The following is an 18,720-nucleotide window of genomic DNA, read 5'->3' as shown; positions in this document are numbered from 1 at the left end:
TCTAATTCCTACATCTCTCTTAAGCTTCACTCCAGCGATTATCGACTCTCATTTCTCTCTGGACCTTCTAAATCTAAAATAAAAAGCCATGGTAACGAGGCCCATCCTTCTAGTATTTGAGGGGCTGCCCCAAAGCAGAGGGGACGTCAACTTATCCTGCAAGGCGTCTGAAAGCAGGACGAGAAGCAACGATGGAAACGAATCAATAATTAGAATAGAGCTGGAAGGGACTTTGGAGGTCTTCTAGTCCAACCCCCTGCTCAGTGGAACAGAAGTTGTGGCTGCTCTGACCAACCCTGGAGGGTATTAAGAAGAGACCGGACAGCCATTTGAAGTGGAATAAGGATTCCTGCCTTGGATAGAGGGCCGGACTAGATGACCTCCAAGGCCCCTTCCAGCTCTGTTATTCTGCAAAATCACTTTAAAAGGCTTAAATTCAACTTCAAAAGGGAGTAGACTTTTTCATGGCCCTTGATTTCTCGAGCCCCTTCTCTTCCCATCCTTCTCTGCCCTCAAAGCCGCCTCTTCGCCTCGCTCTCTGGATCAACACCGTTGTTTACTCCAGGGCTGGAGGAGCCCTTGGCCTGGTCTCCTGGGGCTCCAGGTTCTTTTATTTTATTTTATTTTTAAATCTCACTGCATTGTTTGCCCCCTTGGTCGCTGCCCAAAGGCCCAGGAAGGCAGGTGTGGGTGGGGTGCCCACCGTGCCATCCTGTGCCCTGGGCAGCCGGAAGGAGCTTGGCGGAGGCCATGGGGGATAGGAGACGCTACCCAGGTTTCTCCTCTACCTGCCAAGCCTGGAAATGGGTTGACGCAGGAAGGGACCCTGCTTGCCAAATGCCACCTTTAGAGTGGTGGCACAACGGGGGCACCCCTTGGTTTCTTCTGACGAGAAGGCCAAAGGAGATGAAGAAGAATTAGGGGGGACATGATAGCGGCCTTCCAATATTTGAGGGGCTGCCCCAAAGAAGAGGAGGGGGTCCCCTTATTCTCCAAAGCCCCTGAAGAGGCAGGAGAAGAAGCAACGGATGGAAACTAACCCAGGAGAGAAGCAACCAGGAACTAAGGAGAAACTTTCTGACAGGGAGAACAATTAACCAGTGGAACTACTTGCCTCCAGAAGTTGGGGCTTCATCACTGGAGGTTTTCAAGAAGAGACAAAACATGGCCTAGAGTTTCCTGCTTGAGCAGGGGTTGGACTAGAAGACCTCCAAGGCCCCTTTGCGAATCTAGGATTGTGCGATTGCCCCCAAAATCGCCCAACTGGCTTCCATGCTGAGGCAAGACTCGAACTCGTCCTCTCCTGGTTTCCTAGGGCAGCCCCTGAACCGCTGGACCCAGCAGGCAAACTTGCCTCTTCTAAATCCTCCCACGGTATGAGGAGGTCTCCTCTCCACTTGGAAGCTCAGGAAGGGGGGGCTTGGGTGGCCCCTCAACGTCACACGGAATTTCTGCAAACTTTCAAGGTTTCCTCCAAATGGGCAAAGATTTCATCGGCAGAATGCCGGTCTCCGATTGATTGAATTAAGTGATATTCCTGCTCCTATCCAGGAAGGAAATTGAGTGGGGGCTGTCATGATATTGCATTTAAGACAAATGTAAATGGAGGTTTTGCCAAAAGGGAGAGAAAGGAGGAGTTTTACTTCCAAGAGTAAGTTACTACTTGCAAAGGAGCGGCTTTGATTAGCCTGTTTATCCTGGGGTTGTGTATGGGTGTATTTATTTATATATACCCCACTTTCATTGTTTTGACAAAAAGCCCCTGAGGCGGTGAACACACCTCCCAGCCTCCTGTTTTCTCCACAACAACCACCCTGTGAGGTGGGCTGGGCCAAGGAGGAGGGACCAGCCCAAAGTCACCCAGCTGAGACAGAGTTGACATGAAAAGAAATGCTTTTTAAAAGGAGGGGCTTTTTAAGAAAGGGGGTGGCAGGCAAAGCCCTTCCAGAATGAGACCCCCCCCCCAAAAGCCACAGCCGTGAAGGTGGGGAATGGCAGAATAACGAGAGTTGGAAGGGACTTTGGAGGTCTTCTAGTCCAACCCCTCACTCCTGAGCAAGCAGGAAACCCTACCCCATTCCATGTCTAGTCTCTATAAAACGCTAGATTTAGACTCCGCTGGAAATGTTCCTGACAAAGTTTTCTGGCCTTTTTACCTTTCACGAGTGTTCAGGGCATGGCTCCAACCTCTGGTCAGCAGGCAGAGACTGATTCAAGTCATGCCCACGACCAGCCTTGTAGCTGCATGGTTGCATCTTTACGGCACTTTCGGTTTTAATAAAATATTTGCAGCTCAGGATTGAACTGTGAGGGTCCTCTGTGCTCTCTGAGCTGGGCTGTTTTCTTGCAGACATTTCATGACCCAACTAGGTAATTGCACCAATACTACAAGGAAATGGTGTTTATGGAAGAGGAGGAGGAGGAGGAGAATGATTATGGGGTCCTTGGTGCTCTGTGAGCTGGGCTGTTTTCTTTCATGACCCAACTGGGGAACATTAGCGCTAGAGATTATGCTAGCACGGATGATGTTCCCTAGCTGGGTCATGAGACGTCTGCAAGAAAACCACCCAGCTCCGAGAGCGCCCAGAAGTCCACCGTCCTCCTCCTCCTCCCTCCAAGCACGGATGATGTTCCCTAGTTGGGTCATGAGAGGTCTGCAAGAAAACCACCCAGCTCAGACAGCAGCAAGGACCCCACAGTCGTCGTCCTCCTCTCCCTCTGCAAACCGCACTCTCTTCTAGCACTGAGGATGTTGTCGAGTTTGTCTAATAAACGTCTGCAAGAAAAGCACCCAGCTCCGAGAGCGCCCAGGAGCCCACCGTCCTCCTCCTCCTCCTCCTCCCTTCCAAGCACGGATGATGTTCCCTAGTTGGGTCAGGAAACGCCCCCAGCTCCGAGGGGCGCCCTGCCTTTCGGCTTTTCCTGAGAGCGGTTCCCGAAGAGTCCGGCGCCTTCTCCGCCCCCCCCCCGCCAACCTCGCTCCGGGGCCGCCCCCCCCCCGCTGGCCCCCAGCAGCCACCTGCGCCTCCCTCTCTCCGTCCCTCCCCGGAGGTGCCGCCGCCCGGGATCTCCTCGTGGCAACCGGCCCCGCGGGGCTGGGCAGGCGGGCTCCTCCCGGCGCCGGGAAAAGGAAGCCGGGCGGCCGTCGGGGCAGCTCGGGCCGAGGAGCGCGGGGAGCGGACGGCGGGGAAGGGGCGCCTGGCCGGCGGGGCCCGGAGGGGGAGGCAGGCGCCATGGCCACGGAGTACGAGGGCATCACGGTAGGTGCTGGCGGGCGTCGGGCGTCCCGGGACCGGGAGGGCGGAGCTGGAAGCCCCTTCCTCAGCCCCCCCCCGGACTCTCCTCCTCCTCCTCCTCCCCAGCCCGGGTCCCCGCTTCTCGGGAGCGTCTCTTTGGCCAGAGGCAGCCCCCTCCACCCACCCAGCCCCCTCAAAAAGCCACGCACGACCGCGGCCACCCCGGGGCGCTTTCCCAGGAGGGGCGGCAGGCTTCTCCCCTTGGAAAGCAGGAGGGGGGCGAGGGGTCCCGTCCCCCCTTCACTTGCTCTGCAAATAACTGTCCCCCCTCCCAGCGCTCAGCTTCCCTGCCGGACCCCGGAGGTGCCTGCAAAGGGCTGGGGGGGGGAGAGGAGGAGGAGAAAACGATAAGAAAGCGCAGAGCCTTTATGTTTGGCGGGGGCGTCCCCGTCCCCTCCAACTTATTGCTTAGTTAGAGCTCTGAAAGATGAAGGTCAGAATTTCTTCCCTTCCTCTCAAGCCAGGAGAGAGAGGGAGGGAGAGGAAGGAGGGGAGAGAGAGGGGAAGGGAGGGAGGGAGGGGAGAGGGAGGGAGACAGATGGAGGGAGAGGGAGAGAGGGGAGAGGGAGGGAGATGGGGAGAGGGAGGGAGAGGAGGGAGAGGGTGGAGAGAGAGGGAGGAAGAGAGAAAGAGGGAGAGGGAGGGAGGAAGGAGAGGGAAGAGAGGGAGGGAGAAGGAAGGAGGGGAGAGAGGGGAGGAGGAGAAAGAGGAGATGGAGGGAGGGAGAGGAGGGAGGGAGAGGAGGGAGAGGGGAGGGAGAAGGAAGGAGGGAGAAAGAAAGGGAGAGGGAGGGAGGAAGGAGAGGGAGGGAGAGGGGAGAGGAGGAGGGAGGAAGAGAGAAAGAGGAGAGGGAGGGAGGGAGAAAGGGAGGAGGGAGGGGAGAGGGAGGGAGGGACAGAGAGAGGAAGAGAGGGAGGGAGAGGAAGGAGGGAGAGAGAGGGGAAGGGAGGGAGGGAGGGGAGAGGGAGAGAGAGGCCCCAAGCCAGCAATCTGGGTCTTCATTTGGCTGATCTGGGAAGGACGGAAGGCTGAGTCCACCTCGAGCCTCCCCAGGATCGAACTGCAGGCCGTGGGCAGGTGTTGCTTGCAGAGCTGCCCTCTCTAATACTCCCAGCGCCCGCAGGGTTCTCGGGATCCCCCGGAACCCGGGGCAATGGGATCTCTAGAGATCCACCCAGCCCGTTCTCTTGGCCGAGCGCCCATCTTCCGCCTTCCTTTCAGCCGTCCAACTGGAAGGAGATCGTCAACAAGAAGCTGAAATTCCCGGAGGGCCTCCTGGCTGCCATCCAAGACGGGCACCTGGTGAAGATCCAGCAGATGTTGCATGTCAGCGACGGGATCTTGAGGCAGCTGGACGAAAGCGAGGACCGGTTGTGGCGGGAGGCCCTCAACCTGGCCATCCGCACGGGCGGGGCCGAGATCACCCGGACCTTGTTACGTTTCGTGAAGTTTGACTTCCGGCAGGTCCACGAGGCCCTCCTGGTGGCCGTGGACACCAACCAGCCCGGCGTGGTCAAGCAGCTCCTGGACCGGCTGGACCAAGAGAAAGGCATGAAGATGGACATCAAGTCCTTCTCCATGGCCTTCTTCGACAACTCCATCGACAACTCCCGCTTCGCCCCCGGGGTGACCCCCCTCACCTTGGCCTGCGAGAAGGACCTCTACGAGATCGTGGACATGCTGATGAAGAAGGGCCACACCATCTCCCGGCCCCACAAGGTCTCCTGCGTCTGCCTGGAGTGCTCCAACGGGCGGAAGTTCGACCTGCTCAAGTTCTCCCTCTCCCGCATCAACACCTACAAAGGCATCGCCAGCCGGGCCTACCTCTCCATCGCCAGCGAGGACCCCATGCTGACCGCCTTCAAGCTCAGCCGGGAGCTCAAGTGGCTCTCCAAGAAGGAGCCCGAGTTCAAGGTCTGTCGCCGGGGGGCGGGGGGCGTGCGGAGTTGCCGAGACCTCCGTCCTTGGCAGAACTGGGGGAGGAGTTGAACGAGGGATCGGCCTAGAATCCCCACGTCACCACAAGCAAACTAAGTCAGCCCCCTTGAATGCCGTTGACCCTCCCCTTGTCTAACTGGGGGGTCCTGGGTGCTCTCTGAGCTGGGCAGTTTTCTTGCAGACGTCTGATGACCCAACGAGGGAACGTCACTGGGGCTAGAAGGGAGGAGGAGGAGGAGGACTGTGGGGTCCTTGCGGCTCTCGGAGCTGGGCAGTTTTCTTGCCGACGTCTGATGACCCAACGAGGGAACATCATCGGGGCTAGAAGGGAGGAGGAGGAGGAGGACTGTGGGGTCCTTGCGGCTCTCTGAGCTGGGCAGTTTTCTTGCCGACGTCTGATGACCCAACGAGGAACGTCATCGGGGCTAGAAGGGAGGAGGAGGAGGAGGACTGTGGGGTCCTTGCGGCTCTCTGAGCTGGGCAGTTTTCTTGCAGACGTCTGATGACCCAACGAGGAACGTCATCGGGGCTAGAAGGGAGGAGGAGGAGGAGACTGGGGGTCCTTGGGCTCTCTGAGCTGGGCAGTTTCTTGCAGACATCTGATGACCCAACGAGGGAACGTCATCGGGGCTAGGAGGGAGTGGGGTTGCCAGGACGTAAGGCCGCAGAGCCGTGGTGCATGGGAGTGTCTGGGGCCTTGCTCAAGGGCCGTCTCCCTCTCCCCTAATGCAGCCCGATTACCTGGCGCTGGAGGACCTGTGCCAGGAGTTTGCCTTTGAGCTCCTGGGCATGTGCCGCAACCAGAGCGAAGTGACGGCCATCCTGAACGAGCTGGGAGAAAACGTGGACGAGGAGGACAACGGGATGGACGAGCAGGCCTTTGAGGAGGGCATCCCCAACTTGGCCAGGCTCCGGCTGGCGGTCAACTACAACCAGAAACGGGTGAGGGGGCCGAAGCAGGGGGGGAGAGGGGGAGGGGGGGGCCCTCTGCCCTCGCTTGGACTTCTACTTGATATTATTCTGCCCTTTTTTCTTTTCAAAGGAAGAACGAGGGAATTTGAGAAATGCCCGCAAAACTCCGCGGGGGAATTTCTTAGAATATTTATTTCCATTTCATTTCCCTCTTCCCAGCTGTTTGAAAGTTATCGATTGGAAGGTTATTCATTAAATGAAAAAATATTTAAGAATGGGGAGAGAAAGAGGTCCCAGGTTCATATCCGTTTGCTGCTCTTAGGTCACAATGGTCACAAACCCACAACATCTTCAGTGCTAGAAGGAGTGGCGTTTATGGGGGGAAGAGGAGGAAGAGGAGGAGGAAGAAGAGAGGGGGGAGGGCAGAGGAAGAGGAGGGGAGGACTGCGGGGTCCTTGATCCTCTCTGAGCTGGGTGGTTTTCTTGCAGACGTTTCATTGCCTGCCTAGGGAACATCTTCAGTGTTGCTATTATATTACCTTATAACCCTAACACTGAAGATATGACCCACTTGGGTCATGAGACGTCTACAAGAACGCCGTGCAATGGGGTCAGGATGGGTGTAGGTGGGGTTTGGGGTTTTGGGTTTGGCTGGAAACCAGAAGTAACAGCTGGTTTCTGATTTAAAAAATAAGAATTTGTAAATTGTGCTCACCTGACTGCAGGATGCTGGCTTTACAGGTGTAAATTTGGGGCAGTGGTTGAACCTGGGACTGCTGCTGGGCAGGAGCAGTGGCCGTCAGAGCTTCGAATCTGGCTCGCACGTAGTCTTGGGGAGGCCCATCATAACTCTGAACAGTCCCTAAGTGACCAGTCGTAAATCGAAGACTACCTCTATCGGCATATTCAGGGATGGGGATAAAGGCACCACTGGGTACCTGAAGTCTGTAATGTGGGGAGGGGGTTCCTTCCTCCGATGAGCTCCTGGTGCCCCCGGTTGACTCTCTCCTTCCTTCCTTCCTTCCTTCCTTCCTTCCTTCCTTCCTTCCTTCCTCCCTCCCTCCCTCCTTCCTTCCTTCCCTCCCTCTCTCCCTCCTTCCTTCCTCCTCTCCTTCCTTCCCTCCCTCTCCTCCCTCCCTCCCTCCCTCCTTCCCTTCCTTCCTTCCTTCCTTCCTTCCTTCCTTCCTTCCTTCCTTCCTCCTTCCCTCCTCTCTCCCTCCTTCCTTCCTTCCTTCCTTCCTTCCTTCCTTCCCTCCCTCCCTCCCTCCCTCCTTCCTTCCTTCCTTCCTTCCTTCCTTCCTTCCTTCCTTCCTTCCTTCCTTCCTCCTTCCCTCCCTCCTCTCCCTCTCTCCTCCTTCCTTCCTTCCTTCCTCCCTCCCTCCCTCCTCCCTCCCTCCTTCCTTCCTTCCTCCCTCCTTCCTTCCTTCCTTCCTTCCTTCCTTCCTTCCTTCCTTCCTCCCTCTCTCCCTCCTTCCTTCCTCCTCTCCCCTCCCTCTCCTCCCTCCCTCCCTCCCTCCCCTCCCTCCCGGGCTCAGTTTGTGGCCCACCCCGTCTGCCAGCAGGTCCTCTCGTCCATCTGGTGTGGGAGCCTCCCCAGCTGGCGGGGCAGCAAGAGCCTCTGGAAGGTCTTCATCTCTTTCTCCATCTTCCTGGCGATGCCCTTCCTCTCCCTCACCTACTTCTTCCTCCCCAAATCCAAGGTGGGTCTCCGGCAAGGGTGGGGTTCCACTTTTTTTACTGCCGGGTCTCTGGGCGTGGCTTGGTGGGCCTGGCTCGGTTTGGTGGGCGTGGCTTGGTGAGTGTGGCATGCTTGGTGGGCGTAGCTTGGCAGGGGAAGGTTACTGCAAAATCCCCCCTTCCCTCCCCACCCCACTAACCTGCTTTCCAGCTCCGTTCTCCTGGGCGGGGCAACCAAAGGAGACCCAGCCGATCAGCTGTGGGTGTGGCTTGGTGGGCGTGGCATTCTGTGGGCGTGGCAGGGGAAGGATATACTGCAAAATCCCCCCTTCCCTCCCCACCCCACTAACCTGCTTTCCAGCTCCATTCTCCTGGGCGGGGCAACAGCTGATCAGCTGGGACTCCGTGGGAGGCAGTGAAGAGGTGGGGTTGGCGGGGCCAGTCAAGAGGTGGGATTGGACGACTCAGAATTTCCGCTACCGGCTCTTCAGAACCGGTCCGAACCTGCCGAATCCCACCTCTGAGGCTGGACGTCCAGATCGGGCCAAACCACGATGACCACAAAAGCCCAGGAGGGAGGGGGGGGTTGGATCTGCAGCTTCTCTGAACATCTTGAATGCCAGATACCCAGCGGGTGAAGTTCTCCCCGCTGCCTGCCCCGCTCTTTGAAAGCCAGGAGCCAGCTCTCTGCAATGGTGTCGGGACTGCAAACCCCAGGATTCTTAGCTAGTGGCCGTTTTGACCAGGAATGCTGGGATTTGGAGTCAGCTGGAGAAAGCTGAGCCGGTGTCTATGGAGATTCTCCGTCATCCAGGCCACAGTTGTCCCAAAGGTGTTTTTTCAAAAGGCAGCAGGACTTTGTGTCTTTTTCTTTGAAGACGTTCCGTTTCTCACCCAAGAGAATATATATATATATATATCAGCACAGAGCAAACAAGAAGCACAGTCACCATGTGCTTTACTGCTCAACTATATAACTGTAACAGGAAACTACTTTTAAAAAAAGAGCATAGAATAGAGTATGTACCATAGATCCAGACTTGGAAACACTGCCATCCGCTGGCTGAATACTACCCGTAGTTGCTGCACAGACAGACATTCTAGCTATGAATCCCAACCCCAGCAATAGCACTTAGACTTAGGCCGCTTCGCAGTGCTTTGCAGCATATTTCCCCCAGCCATCTGGGTCCTCGTTTTAGCAACCAGGGAAGGATGGAAGGCTGAGTCATAACAGCTGCCTTGAACGGTGAGGAGTTTGAGGGACCCGGAGGAGCCTCGGGGGGGCTCCCCCCCACCCACTTTTGAAAACTCAGGGCCTTCTGGTTGCTTCCTTCCTTCCTTCCCGGCTGGCAGATTGGCAAAATGCTGAAGATCCCCGTGATCAAATTCCTGCTGCACTCGGCCTCCTACGTCTGGTTCTTGGTCTTCCTGCTGGTGGAGTCCCTGATCCTGGAGCACTACCACGATTCCTTCAAGGGGCGGAACCAGAGCATGTGGGAGACGTCCATTCACATGATCTGGGTGGCAGGTAGGCGGCTGGGCGGCTTCCCTGGCCCAGGGTGAGGGGGGGAAGGAAGCGGGGTGGTGGCTGTTCCTCCTGCCCCGGTTGGGCGGCTTCCCGGAGGCCGAGGTTCCCCTGGGCACCTTCTCAATTCTCCCTAGGAAGAGGGGAGACCTGAAAGTGAAGGACATCGGTGGCCGGACAGCCTGGTCTGGCATCACTTCCTTGTCACCTTCTGTCTGTCCATCACATCCTTCACTCTCGTTGTTGGTGTCACCACCAGTGGGGGAGGAGGAGGAGGAGGAGGAAAACAGAGAAGAAGAAAAAGAGAAGGGGGGAAAGGAGGAGGAGAAGGAGAAGGAGGAAAAGGAAGAGGAGGAGGAGGAGAAGGAAGAAAAGGAAGAGGAGAAGGAGGAGGAGAAGAGAAGAGAGAATAGAATAGAAGAATAGAATTCTTTCTTGGCCAAGTGTGACTGGACACACAAGGAATTTGTCTTGGTGTAAATGTACATAAAAGAAAAGATACATTTGTCAGGAGTCAAGAATCATAAAGTATGACAGGAGGAGGAGGAAGAGGAGGAGGAGGAGGAGGGATGGAGGAGGGAGGGAGGAAGAATCAGACGGGTTCCCTCAGCTGCCAGTGTTGAGGTCGGTGTTGTCCCGGATGCTGTCCTGACAGAGACATGGCTTGACCTGTTCAACAGCCTCCACCTGGCCGCAAGAAGGGACCCTTTGCATTTGGGACAGGACAGAACCTGAAGGGAACTCAACGGGGAGGGAGGGGGCAGAGGGGGGAGGGGGGCTTTGGGAAGATCGTACGGCTTTGTGGGAAACTGGCCTTGGGAGGTGGGAGATCATGGACCGATGGAAGCCAGCCTGTTCTTGGAGACCCAGGATGCAGAGAAGGGGCTTTGGCCTTGGCAGGGCCTCCAGTGCGTCCAGCTGCCTTGTTGGTGTTGACCCCCCTTGTCCTCTCAGGCTTCTTCTGGTTTGAGTGCAAGGAGGTCTGGATCGAAGGGCTGCGCAGCTACCTGCTTGACTGGTGGAACTTCCTGGACATCGTCATCCTCAGCATGTACTTGGCGTCCTTCGTGCTCAGGCTGCTGGTCTACCTCAAAGGACAAGTCTTCTGCTTGGACATCCAGGCTTCTACTCCAGAGTGCTACTATTATACCCAAGCTGGTGAGTTGGTTGGCTCAGGGGAGTCCAGGGTGTGGGGTCATTAGGGTTGGGTACAACTGTGAGTCTGCCATTCGGCCTAGAGCAAGGATGTCCCACCTTGGTGGCTTGAAGATCTATGGACTTCAACTCCCAGAATTCCTCAGCCAGCATAGCCGAAGTCCACAGACCTTCCAGCAGCCAAGGCTGGAGACCCCGGGCTTAGAGGAAGCTCAAGCGACCAACCCCACAGAATCGAAGGGGGACGCGGAAGTGCTTGTCAAACCAGCTCTGGAGCTACAGAAGAAGCCGAGGGGAAGAGGAAGGGCGGGATTCCTGTGACGAAAGCCGAGACGTCCGTGGCCCAGTCCAGTCCTGGAAGGAGGTCTTTCCACGCTCAGCCCCACCCCCGCTCCAAACCAAGAGCTTGGGTTGCGCCACAGAGCAACGGGACGCAGTGTGCAGAGAACAGCCCCCAGGGTGGGCAAGGCCTCTCCATCATCACAAAGGGATCCTGGAGGGACTGCACATCTTTCTACTGACCTTAATATCTGGGCAGGTCCGTTTTGTAGAGCATAGGATAATCAGGCTGGATGGGACCTTGGAGGTCTTCTAGTCCAGCCCCCTGCTCAAGCAGGAGGCCCTCTACCAGGGGTGTCAAACTCAAGGCCCACACCTGGCCCACAGAGGGCTTAGGTCTGCCCTGAAGGGCCGTCCTGGAAACTGCAAAGGACCCGCCTGTGGAGCCTCTGCCAGCGAAAACAGAGCTCAGAAGGTCCTCCCAAGCTCTGTTTTCACTGGCAAAGGGTTGCAAGACGCCGTCACAGCCGAAAACGGAGCTCGGGAGCCCAACTTCACTGGCAGAACGCTCAGGCCACCACAGGCGCCCCCGACACGAGTGACGTCCAGCTGGCCACAGCCACTCCAGCCTCCTGGGGTCAAACACAATCCTGATGTGGCCCTCAATGAGGTTGACACCCCTGGCCTATGCCATTCCGGACGAGTGGGGGCCCAGGCTCTTCTCCAAAGCCTCCAGGGTTGGCACGTGCACAGCTTCTGCGGGCAAGTCCTTCCGCGGGTTCATTGTCCTCACCGTTAGGAAGTTTCTCCTGAGTTGCAGGTTGCCTCTATCGTTGTTAGTTTCCCTCCATCACTTCCAGTCCTGCCTCTTCTGGGGCTTTGGAGAAGAGCTTGACTCCCCCTTCCTTGGGGCATCCCCTGGTCCTTCTTTTCATTAAACTGGACTGTTTGGGCCTCATCACCCCGGTTGCTCTTCTCTGCACTCTTTCCAGAATCTCAATATCTTTTTTGTATCATGGTGACCAGTGGTGAGATTCATTTTTTTTTTACTACTGGTTCTGTGGGCGTGGTTTGGTGGGCGTGGCAGGGGAAGGTTACTGCAAAATCCCCCTTACCTCCCCACCCCACTAACCTGCTTTCCAGCTCCGTTCTCCTGTGCAGGGCAACCTAAGGAAACCCAGCCGTGGCTTGGTGGGTGTGGCATTCTGTGGGTGTGGCTTGATGGCTTGGTGGGTGTGGTATGGTTTGGTGGGTGTGGCTTGGTGGCCGTGGCAGGGGAAGGTTACTGCAAAATCCCCCTTCCCTCCCCACCCCACTAACCTGCTTTCCAGCTCCGTTCTCCTGTGCAGGGCGACCAAAGGAGACCCAGCCGATCAGCTGGGACTCAATGGGAGGCAGAGAAGAGGTGGGGTTGGCGGGGCCAGTCGGAGGCGGGATTGGCCGGTTCTCCCAACTACTCAAAGTTTCTGCTATCGGTTCTCCGGAACCGGTCTGAACCAGCTGAATTCCCCCCTTCGATGGTGACCAGAATTGGGTGCCGGATTCCCTTGCTAGCGGCTGCATAGAGCGGCGCCGTCCCTTCCTGCGATCTTGAGGCTACCCCTGTGTTGGAGGGACAGGCCCGCCTGATGAGGGAGCGGAGGCACGAGGTGCTCAGGGCTTGGGGGACTGGAGGCCCCCTGAAACCGAACCGCGCCAATGGATCCGCAACCTGCCTCCCCTCCCTTCTTCCGCAGAGCGACTGGAGTGGCGCACGGAGGACCCCCAGTTCATGGCCGAGGTGCTCTTTGCTGTCACCAGCATGCTGAGCTTCACGCGCCTGGCCTACATCCTGCCTGCCCACGAGACCTTGGGGACGCATTTCCATCGGGAAGATGATTGACGACATGATTCGGTGCGGGGGGGGGACCTTCCTCTGACCCGGGTCCCCTCCTGCCGTGGTCTGGGGAGGACACTGAAAGCTCCCAGCCTGGGCCAGGCCTTGAGGGGCCCAAGGAGACGGGGGCGTTCTCAGGGGAACGGCCCCGCGGACCCCGCCGGTGCCTGGGGAAGGAGAAGGCGGAGGGGAGGGCGCCTCCTCTGGGCCTGACCTCCTCTTGGCTTCTCTCCAGGTTCATGTTCATCATGATGATCATCCTGACTGCCTTCCTGTGTGGCATGAACAACATCTATGTCCATTATCAGGAATCGGAGCGGCTGGGGAGGTAGGGCAGCTGCTGGGCCTGGGAGGGGAGGCCCTGCCTGGCCGGGAACCCCAGGATTTAGCCAGACCAGGCGGGTGGGCCCTGAGGGTCCTTGAAGGAGGAAGGGGGTTCGGTGGAATGGATGGGACAGGTCCCTCTTATTTTTCTCTCTCTCTCTCCGTCCCCATTTCCATCTGTCTGTCTGTCTCTTCTCTATCTACCCCTTCGGTCCGACCTAAGCGTAGTACATAAAATTATCCGTTGCAACATCCTCCCCGTCTTAATGGTCTTACTCCAGCTTCAACAACAACAATACACGAGCACACAATAGATAAAAACTCAAGATTAACCACTCGATTGCAGGAAATACGACTTTAGCCACAGAGTGGTCAGGGAGTGGGAGTGTGGCTCTGGGGGTTGTGGAGGAGGCTGGGGAAGGGCAGAGGCCGGCTGGGCAGTCAGAGGAGGACCCAGGCCCATCCCACCTCCATCCTAGGGCACGCAGGGAGGAGAGGATAAGGGAGAAACGTGAATGGCGTGGTCTATGAGGGAGGAAAGGGCCTTGATCCCCTGAAATGTGCTGCAGCTGTGACAACTGGATAAGAGGACGGACCTGCGTATGGGCCAGTGCTGGAAACAAAGCGTGGAAATATCTCTAGTTTATGGTTCCTCTCTGAGTTTGGCATCCTTCCCAGTGTGTGTAAATAAAATAAATTCGGAGCTTTCCCCCACCGGATAACTCTTGTCTCGTGCAGCTTCAACGAGACCTTCCAGTTCCTCTTCTGGACAATGATGGGGATGGAGGAACACAAGGTGGTCGACATGCCCCAGTACTTCATGGCTGAGTTGGTGGGCCGCGTGCTCTACGGCGTCTTCACCATCGTCATGGTGATCGTCCTCCTCAACATGCTCATTGCCATGATCACCAACTCTTTCCAGAAGATCGAGGCGAGTCTTCGTCAGGGAGGCGGGGAGGGGCCAGAGGGGAATTCGGGGAGCTGAATATTCGGACTTCCGCTCTCTGAAATTCTCAGCCACAGTTCTCAGTTCTGGGCGAATGAATTGCAGACCAAAGGGTCATGAAACATAAAGACTTGCGCTGACTGCATGCTCGAACCCAACAGGAATAAATTTGGACAAAAGAGTGGAACCTCTTCCCTCTGGACGCTGTGGGTGCTCCAACACTGGTGGTGTTAAAGAAGAGGTTGGACAACCGTTTGTCTGAAATGGGCTAGACCAGCCTTGGCCCCTTTAAGACTTGTGGACTTCAACCCCCAGAATTCCCTAGCCAGCCAGGAATGATAGAGTTGGAAGAGACCAGAAGGGTCATCTAAGTCAGGGGCCTCCAGCCTTTGCCCCTTTAAGACTCGCGGACTTCAACCCCCAGAATTCCCCAGCCAACCAGGAATGATAGAGTTGGAAGAGACCAGAAGGGCCATCTAAGTCAGGGGCCTCCAGCCTTGGCCCCTTTAAGACTCGCGGACTTCAACCCCCAGAATTCCCTAGCCAGCCAGGAATGATAGAGTTGGAAGAGACCAGAAGGGCCATCTAAGTCAGGGGTCTACAGCAAAGCTGGCTGGGGAATTCTGGGAGTTGAAGTCCACAAGTCTTAAAGGGGCCAAACTTGGAGACCCCTGGTCTAGGGACTCCTGCTTGAGCAGGGGGTTGCACCAGGGGTGGGATTCAAATTGGTTAACAACCGGTTCTGTGGCGTGGCCACGTGACTGGTTGTTTTCTTGCAACACCGCCCCCCAGGTTTTTGGGGCCTTCTGGGCCTCAGGGAAGCCTCGGGGGGAATTTTGCTCCCAGAAATCTTCCCTGGGGCTCAGGACGGAGAAAAATGGAGCCGGGTGGGGAGACTATGCCCCCTCCATGTTTTGCCTTCCTGGGCCTCAGGGAAGCCCCCTGGGAGAAGCAGGAAGACAGTGAGGGGGGTCCCGGCACAGCGGATCATAGGAACAGCTGGTCATTGGGAGGGGGGGGAGGAAATACCCTCAGGAGTGACGGGGTGGGGGAGAACACAGCGATGGTGGGCATGCGCAGTCAGGACTGACTGGGAGGGGCAGGCGGGGAGGGGCAGGGCCAGCCAGGGACCTGATTTGCCGGTTCATAGCAACCTGTTCTAGAGAACCAGTCCGAACCGGTAGAATCCCACCCCCTGGGTTGGACTAAATGACCTCCAAGGTCCTTTCTGTTATTCTGGGAAAACCTGATGGGTTCTCCTCCCCCCTCCGTGTCTCATTTATTTACGGGCCTCTCCCCTCCCTACTTTCCCACAGAATGACGCCGACGTAGAGTGGAAATTTGCCCGCTCAAAACTCTACCTGTCCTTCTTCAGGGAAGGTTTAACCTTGCCCGTCCCCTTCAACATCATCCCGACGCCCAAGTCCACCTTCTACGCCATCCGGTAGGGGGGACGCGGAAGAGGTCGGCTGTCCGCTCGCCTGAAGAGGCCCCCTGCCCCTCCCCCTCCCCTGTCTCCCCGGAGGGCAGAGGGCCCAGTGTGGGCTCCACTTGCACGCTGGATTCAACTTGCACCCCCCCGCACGGCCAGGGGTAACTCGGGGAGCCTTGGGGAGGGGGGTCTTGGGAAAGCCCCCTTGGTTCACGGTAGGCAGGGCCTCCGGGGGCCTTGGGGGTTAAGAGGGTTCCCCCCTCACTGGCGTCCTGGAAAGGGGTAGTGGTGATCCAACCTGCCGCCAACCATCCTGGGGGTCCTTTGGGCCCCCCCAAGTGTGCAAGGAACCAACCTCAGAGACTCCCTTGCCAATTCTTCTCTCCTGGTTTTTTATAAACCTTTCCAGGGGCTTCTTTCGCTTCTTGTGCTGTCACAAATCCAAGAAGAGCCAGAAATATCCCCCGATCAACACCATCGTAAGTTCCCCTTTCAGAGTTTCCGAGGGCACGTGTGCTGGTGTCCCCCTGAGTCCTTAAACGAAGCCTGTTACCAATAAAAGAAAATATTTATAGCTCAGGGTTGAACTGTGAGGGCCTTGAGGGCTCTCTGGGTGGTGGTTTTCCTTGCAGACGTTTCAGGACCCAACTAGGGAACGTCATCCATGCTAGAGGGGAGAGGAGTTTGTGGAGAGGAGGAGGAGGAGGACTGTGGGGGTCCTGGGTGCTCTCTGAGCTTGGCTGTTTTCTTGCAGACGTTTCATGACCCAACTAGGGAACATCATCAGTCCTAGAAGGGAGGGGGACTTTCTCTCTGCAAGCAGGCTGCTTATACATAAACAGAGAGCAAACACCACTCAGCAAGAAAGCAGCCACGCTCAGAGACCACCGAGAACCCCACAAATGAATGTGTATGCTTTGTGTAAATCTGAATAAGTTAGGTAATGATAAAGTCTAGAAAAGGGAAATGGGGGGGGGAATTGTCCTGCGGGAACTGTATGGAACTCAGGGCCGCTGGCTCTATTTCCAGCCGGCTTCCTGGGTGCCAATCAAATAAGCTTGCAATGCCCTTTGACTTCCCAGAGCAACCCCTCGGTGGAGGAAGGGGGCACCCGGACCGAAACCCGCCTCTCTTATCAGCGCCAAGTACTGAAGGCTCTGGTGCAGCGCTACATCGACACGGCCAGGCGGGAGCTGGAGGAAAGCCGGAGGAAAGGTGAGCCGGGGGGGCGGGGTCGGAATGGGTTGTGGCCGGACACCTGGCTGCTGCCTGGGCAGGGGGTCAGGGACCCCTGAGAGTGTGCAGCCACCGCCAAAAAAGCGAATGCAATACTGAGTTGTATTAACAGAGGGATACAATCGAGATCAAGGGAGGTACTAATACCACTCTGTAAAGCCTTAGTAAGGCCACACCTAGAGTCCTGCATCCAGTTTTGGTCACCACATCATAAAAAAGAGATGTTGAGACTCTAGAAAAAGTACAGAGAAGAGCAACCAGGAGGATGAGGGGACTGGAGGCTAAAACATACAACGAACGGTTGCAGGAACTGGGCCTGGCTAGTCCAGGGGAGACAGGATAGCGGTCTTCCAATATTTGAGGGTCTGCCCCAGGGAGGAGGAAGGGAGTCAAGCCATTTTCTAAAGCTCCTATCTTCAAAAACATTTATGGAATGCAGTTTCGGTTTTGATAGCTGCTGCACTGCCTCCCTTTCTGTTGGCAACTCTAAAAGACCAGAGAAATATTTTATGAGTGATTCACTCGGCAACGGTCTTGTTTAGTTCCAGAGATGTGGGTCTCAGTTGTGGTCATAAGTCAAGGACTACCTGTGCTTCTTCCCTTCTTGGTGGCCCCCAAGCCTGTGAGAGACGCCCCTCTCTCTGTGCCTCAAACCGAAGGGTTCCTGGCAGAGGAAGCCCCGGGCACAGCTCACCCGGCGGCCACTCGGATGTTTCCAGGGTTTGGGTGTTTCAATAGATGGCCTCAGGGTGGGGGGATTAGGTGAAGGGGGGGCTGCCTCTGGGGTGGGACGTGAGGTCTGGGCCTTCTCCGCTGTCCACCAGTGTCAAGCTCGAAACTGACCTACGGGTAGCCATTTTATTTAGCCTTATTATAAATTCCTTTCTTTCCCTTTGCTGGTTATTGGGGGGGGTTTGGGGTTTGCCACATTCCTAAGGAGGGAGGAGTGGGGTGAGAGAGAGTTGTTGAGGTTAGGTGGTTCTTCTTCCCGTGGGAACGAAAGCCGGCCCTGCTGAGACCTGGAGGTGGAGATTGAGGACCTCAGGCAAACGTTGATTTACTTCTATTTGGGGAATGTGACTTTGGGGGACTGTTTCTAACTTCCAATATTACGTGGGGTAATTCTGGGTTGGGTCAGATCCGGAATGACAACAGACTTTGCCAATTTGAGGCTTTACCTAAATCAAAGAAATTGTTTTGGAAGACGGACTTGGCTCTTTTCTTTTCAAACGGATTTCATCCCTTGGAAACCTGACGACCAGCTCTCTCCTTTCCTTCCCTTTCAGATCTGGGGAACCGCCTGACCGAGTTGAACAAGTCGGTGTTGCGTCTCCACACGGAGATGAAGCACCTCCGGCAGTCGGTGGCCACCAGCGGGGTGGGCAACAACCCCTTGGATGGGGCCAGCGTGCTGCGCAAGTACATCATGAAAGTCCGCGACAGCTTCCAGAACTACGAGCCGGAGACGGGGAACGAGAGCCAGGGCTCCCCCGTGGAAGTGGTGGTGCACCAGGACGTCCCCCTGGCCATGGAGGACATGTTGCCAATACTTCGGGAGGAGAAGGAGCGCCAGGTGGTGGGACAGGCAGAGGGTGAAACGGGGGGCGAAGCGGGGGAGGAGGAGGGGGAGGAGGAGGTGGTGGTCGTGGTGGGGCCTGAGGAGGAGGAGGAGGAGGCTGAGGCCGAGGCCGAGGCGGGCATTCCGGAGTACAAGCCCCAAGAGGAGACAGAAGACGCGGCCGGGCAGGCAGCAGAATCCTGAGCTGCGTTGGGCAGGAGGGCCCTTCCTAGCTCTCACGCCTGGCAAAGGACGGCCGTGGCCCCTCTTGGACCACCACGGAGGCCACCAGCTTTGGGAATCAGCCATCCTTTGGGGGGACAATCCAGACCCCTTCCCAGAGGTTTCCCTGGGGGTGGGGAGGGGCCCAAAAGGGACGGGTGCCCTTTTGGGCAACACTGGGACGGCTCCGTAGGCCGGTCCTGCCGTAGTTGCGCTATTCTTGCAAATGCACTTGAAGAGGAGGAGGAGGAGGAGGGAGGAGGAGGAGGAGGAGGAGGAGGAGGAAGCTGCAGCCTCACAGTTTCTCCTGGCCTGAGGTTTTCTTGCTTCGGAACAGAGGAGGA

At 56.8% G+C, this 18,720-nt stretch overlaps 1 protein-coding gene across 1 annotated transcript; it reads left to right on the top strand.

Annotated features, from left to right (window-relative positions):
- The first annotated feature begins 3,210 nt into the window (after positions 1-3,210).
- LOC113450444 (short transient receptor potential channel 2-like) lies at positions 3,211-18,468 on the top strand. The gene is given in 14 exon segments (XM_087936864.1): positions 3,211-3,260; positions 4,518-5,210; positions 5,967-6,176; positions 7,682-7,846; positions 9,177-9,351; positions 10,303-10,506; positions 12,519-12,639; positions 12,641-12,676; positions 12,894-12,986; positions 13,721-13,913; positions 15,245-15,372; positions 15,770-15,839; positions 16,443-16,575; positions 17,883-18,468. Coding segments are annotated over 14 exon segments (2,724 nt in total). The 5' UTR covers positions 3,211-3,233; the 3' UTR covers positions 18,359-18,468.
- The last annotated feature ends 252 nt before the right edge of the window (positions 18,469-18,720 follow it).

This window comes from Pseudonaja textilis, chromosome 7 (genome assembly GCF_049901715.1).
Source record: "Pseudonaja textilis isolate UNSWEBS1 chromosome 7, rPseTex1.2, whole genome shotgun sequence".
NCBI lineage: Eukaryota > Metazoa > Chordata > Lepidosauria > Squamata > Elapidae > Pseudonaja > Pseudonaja textilis.
The sequence above is the reverse complement of the archived record's forward strand: the minus strand, read 5'-3'. Positions and strand labels throughout refer to the sequence as shown.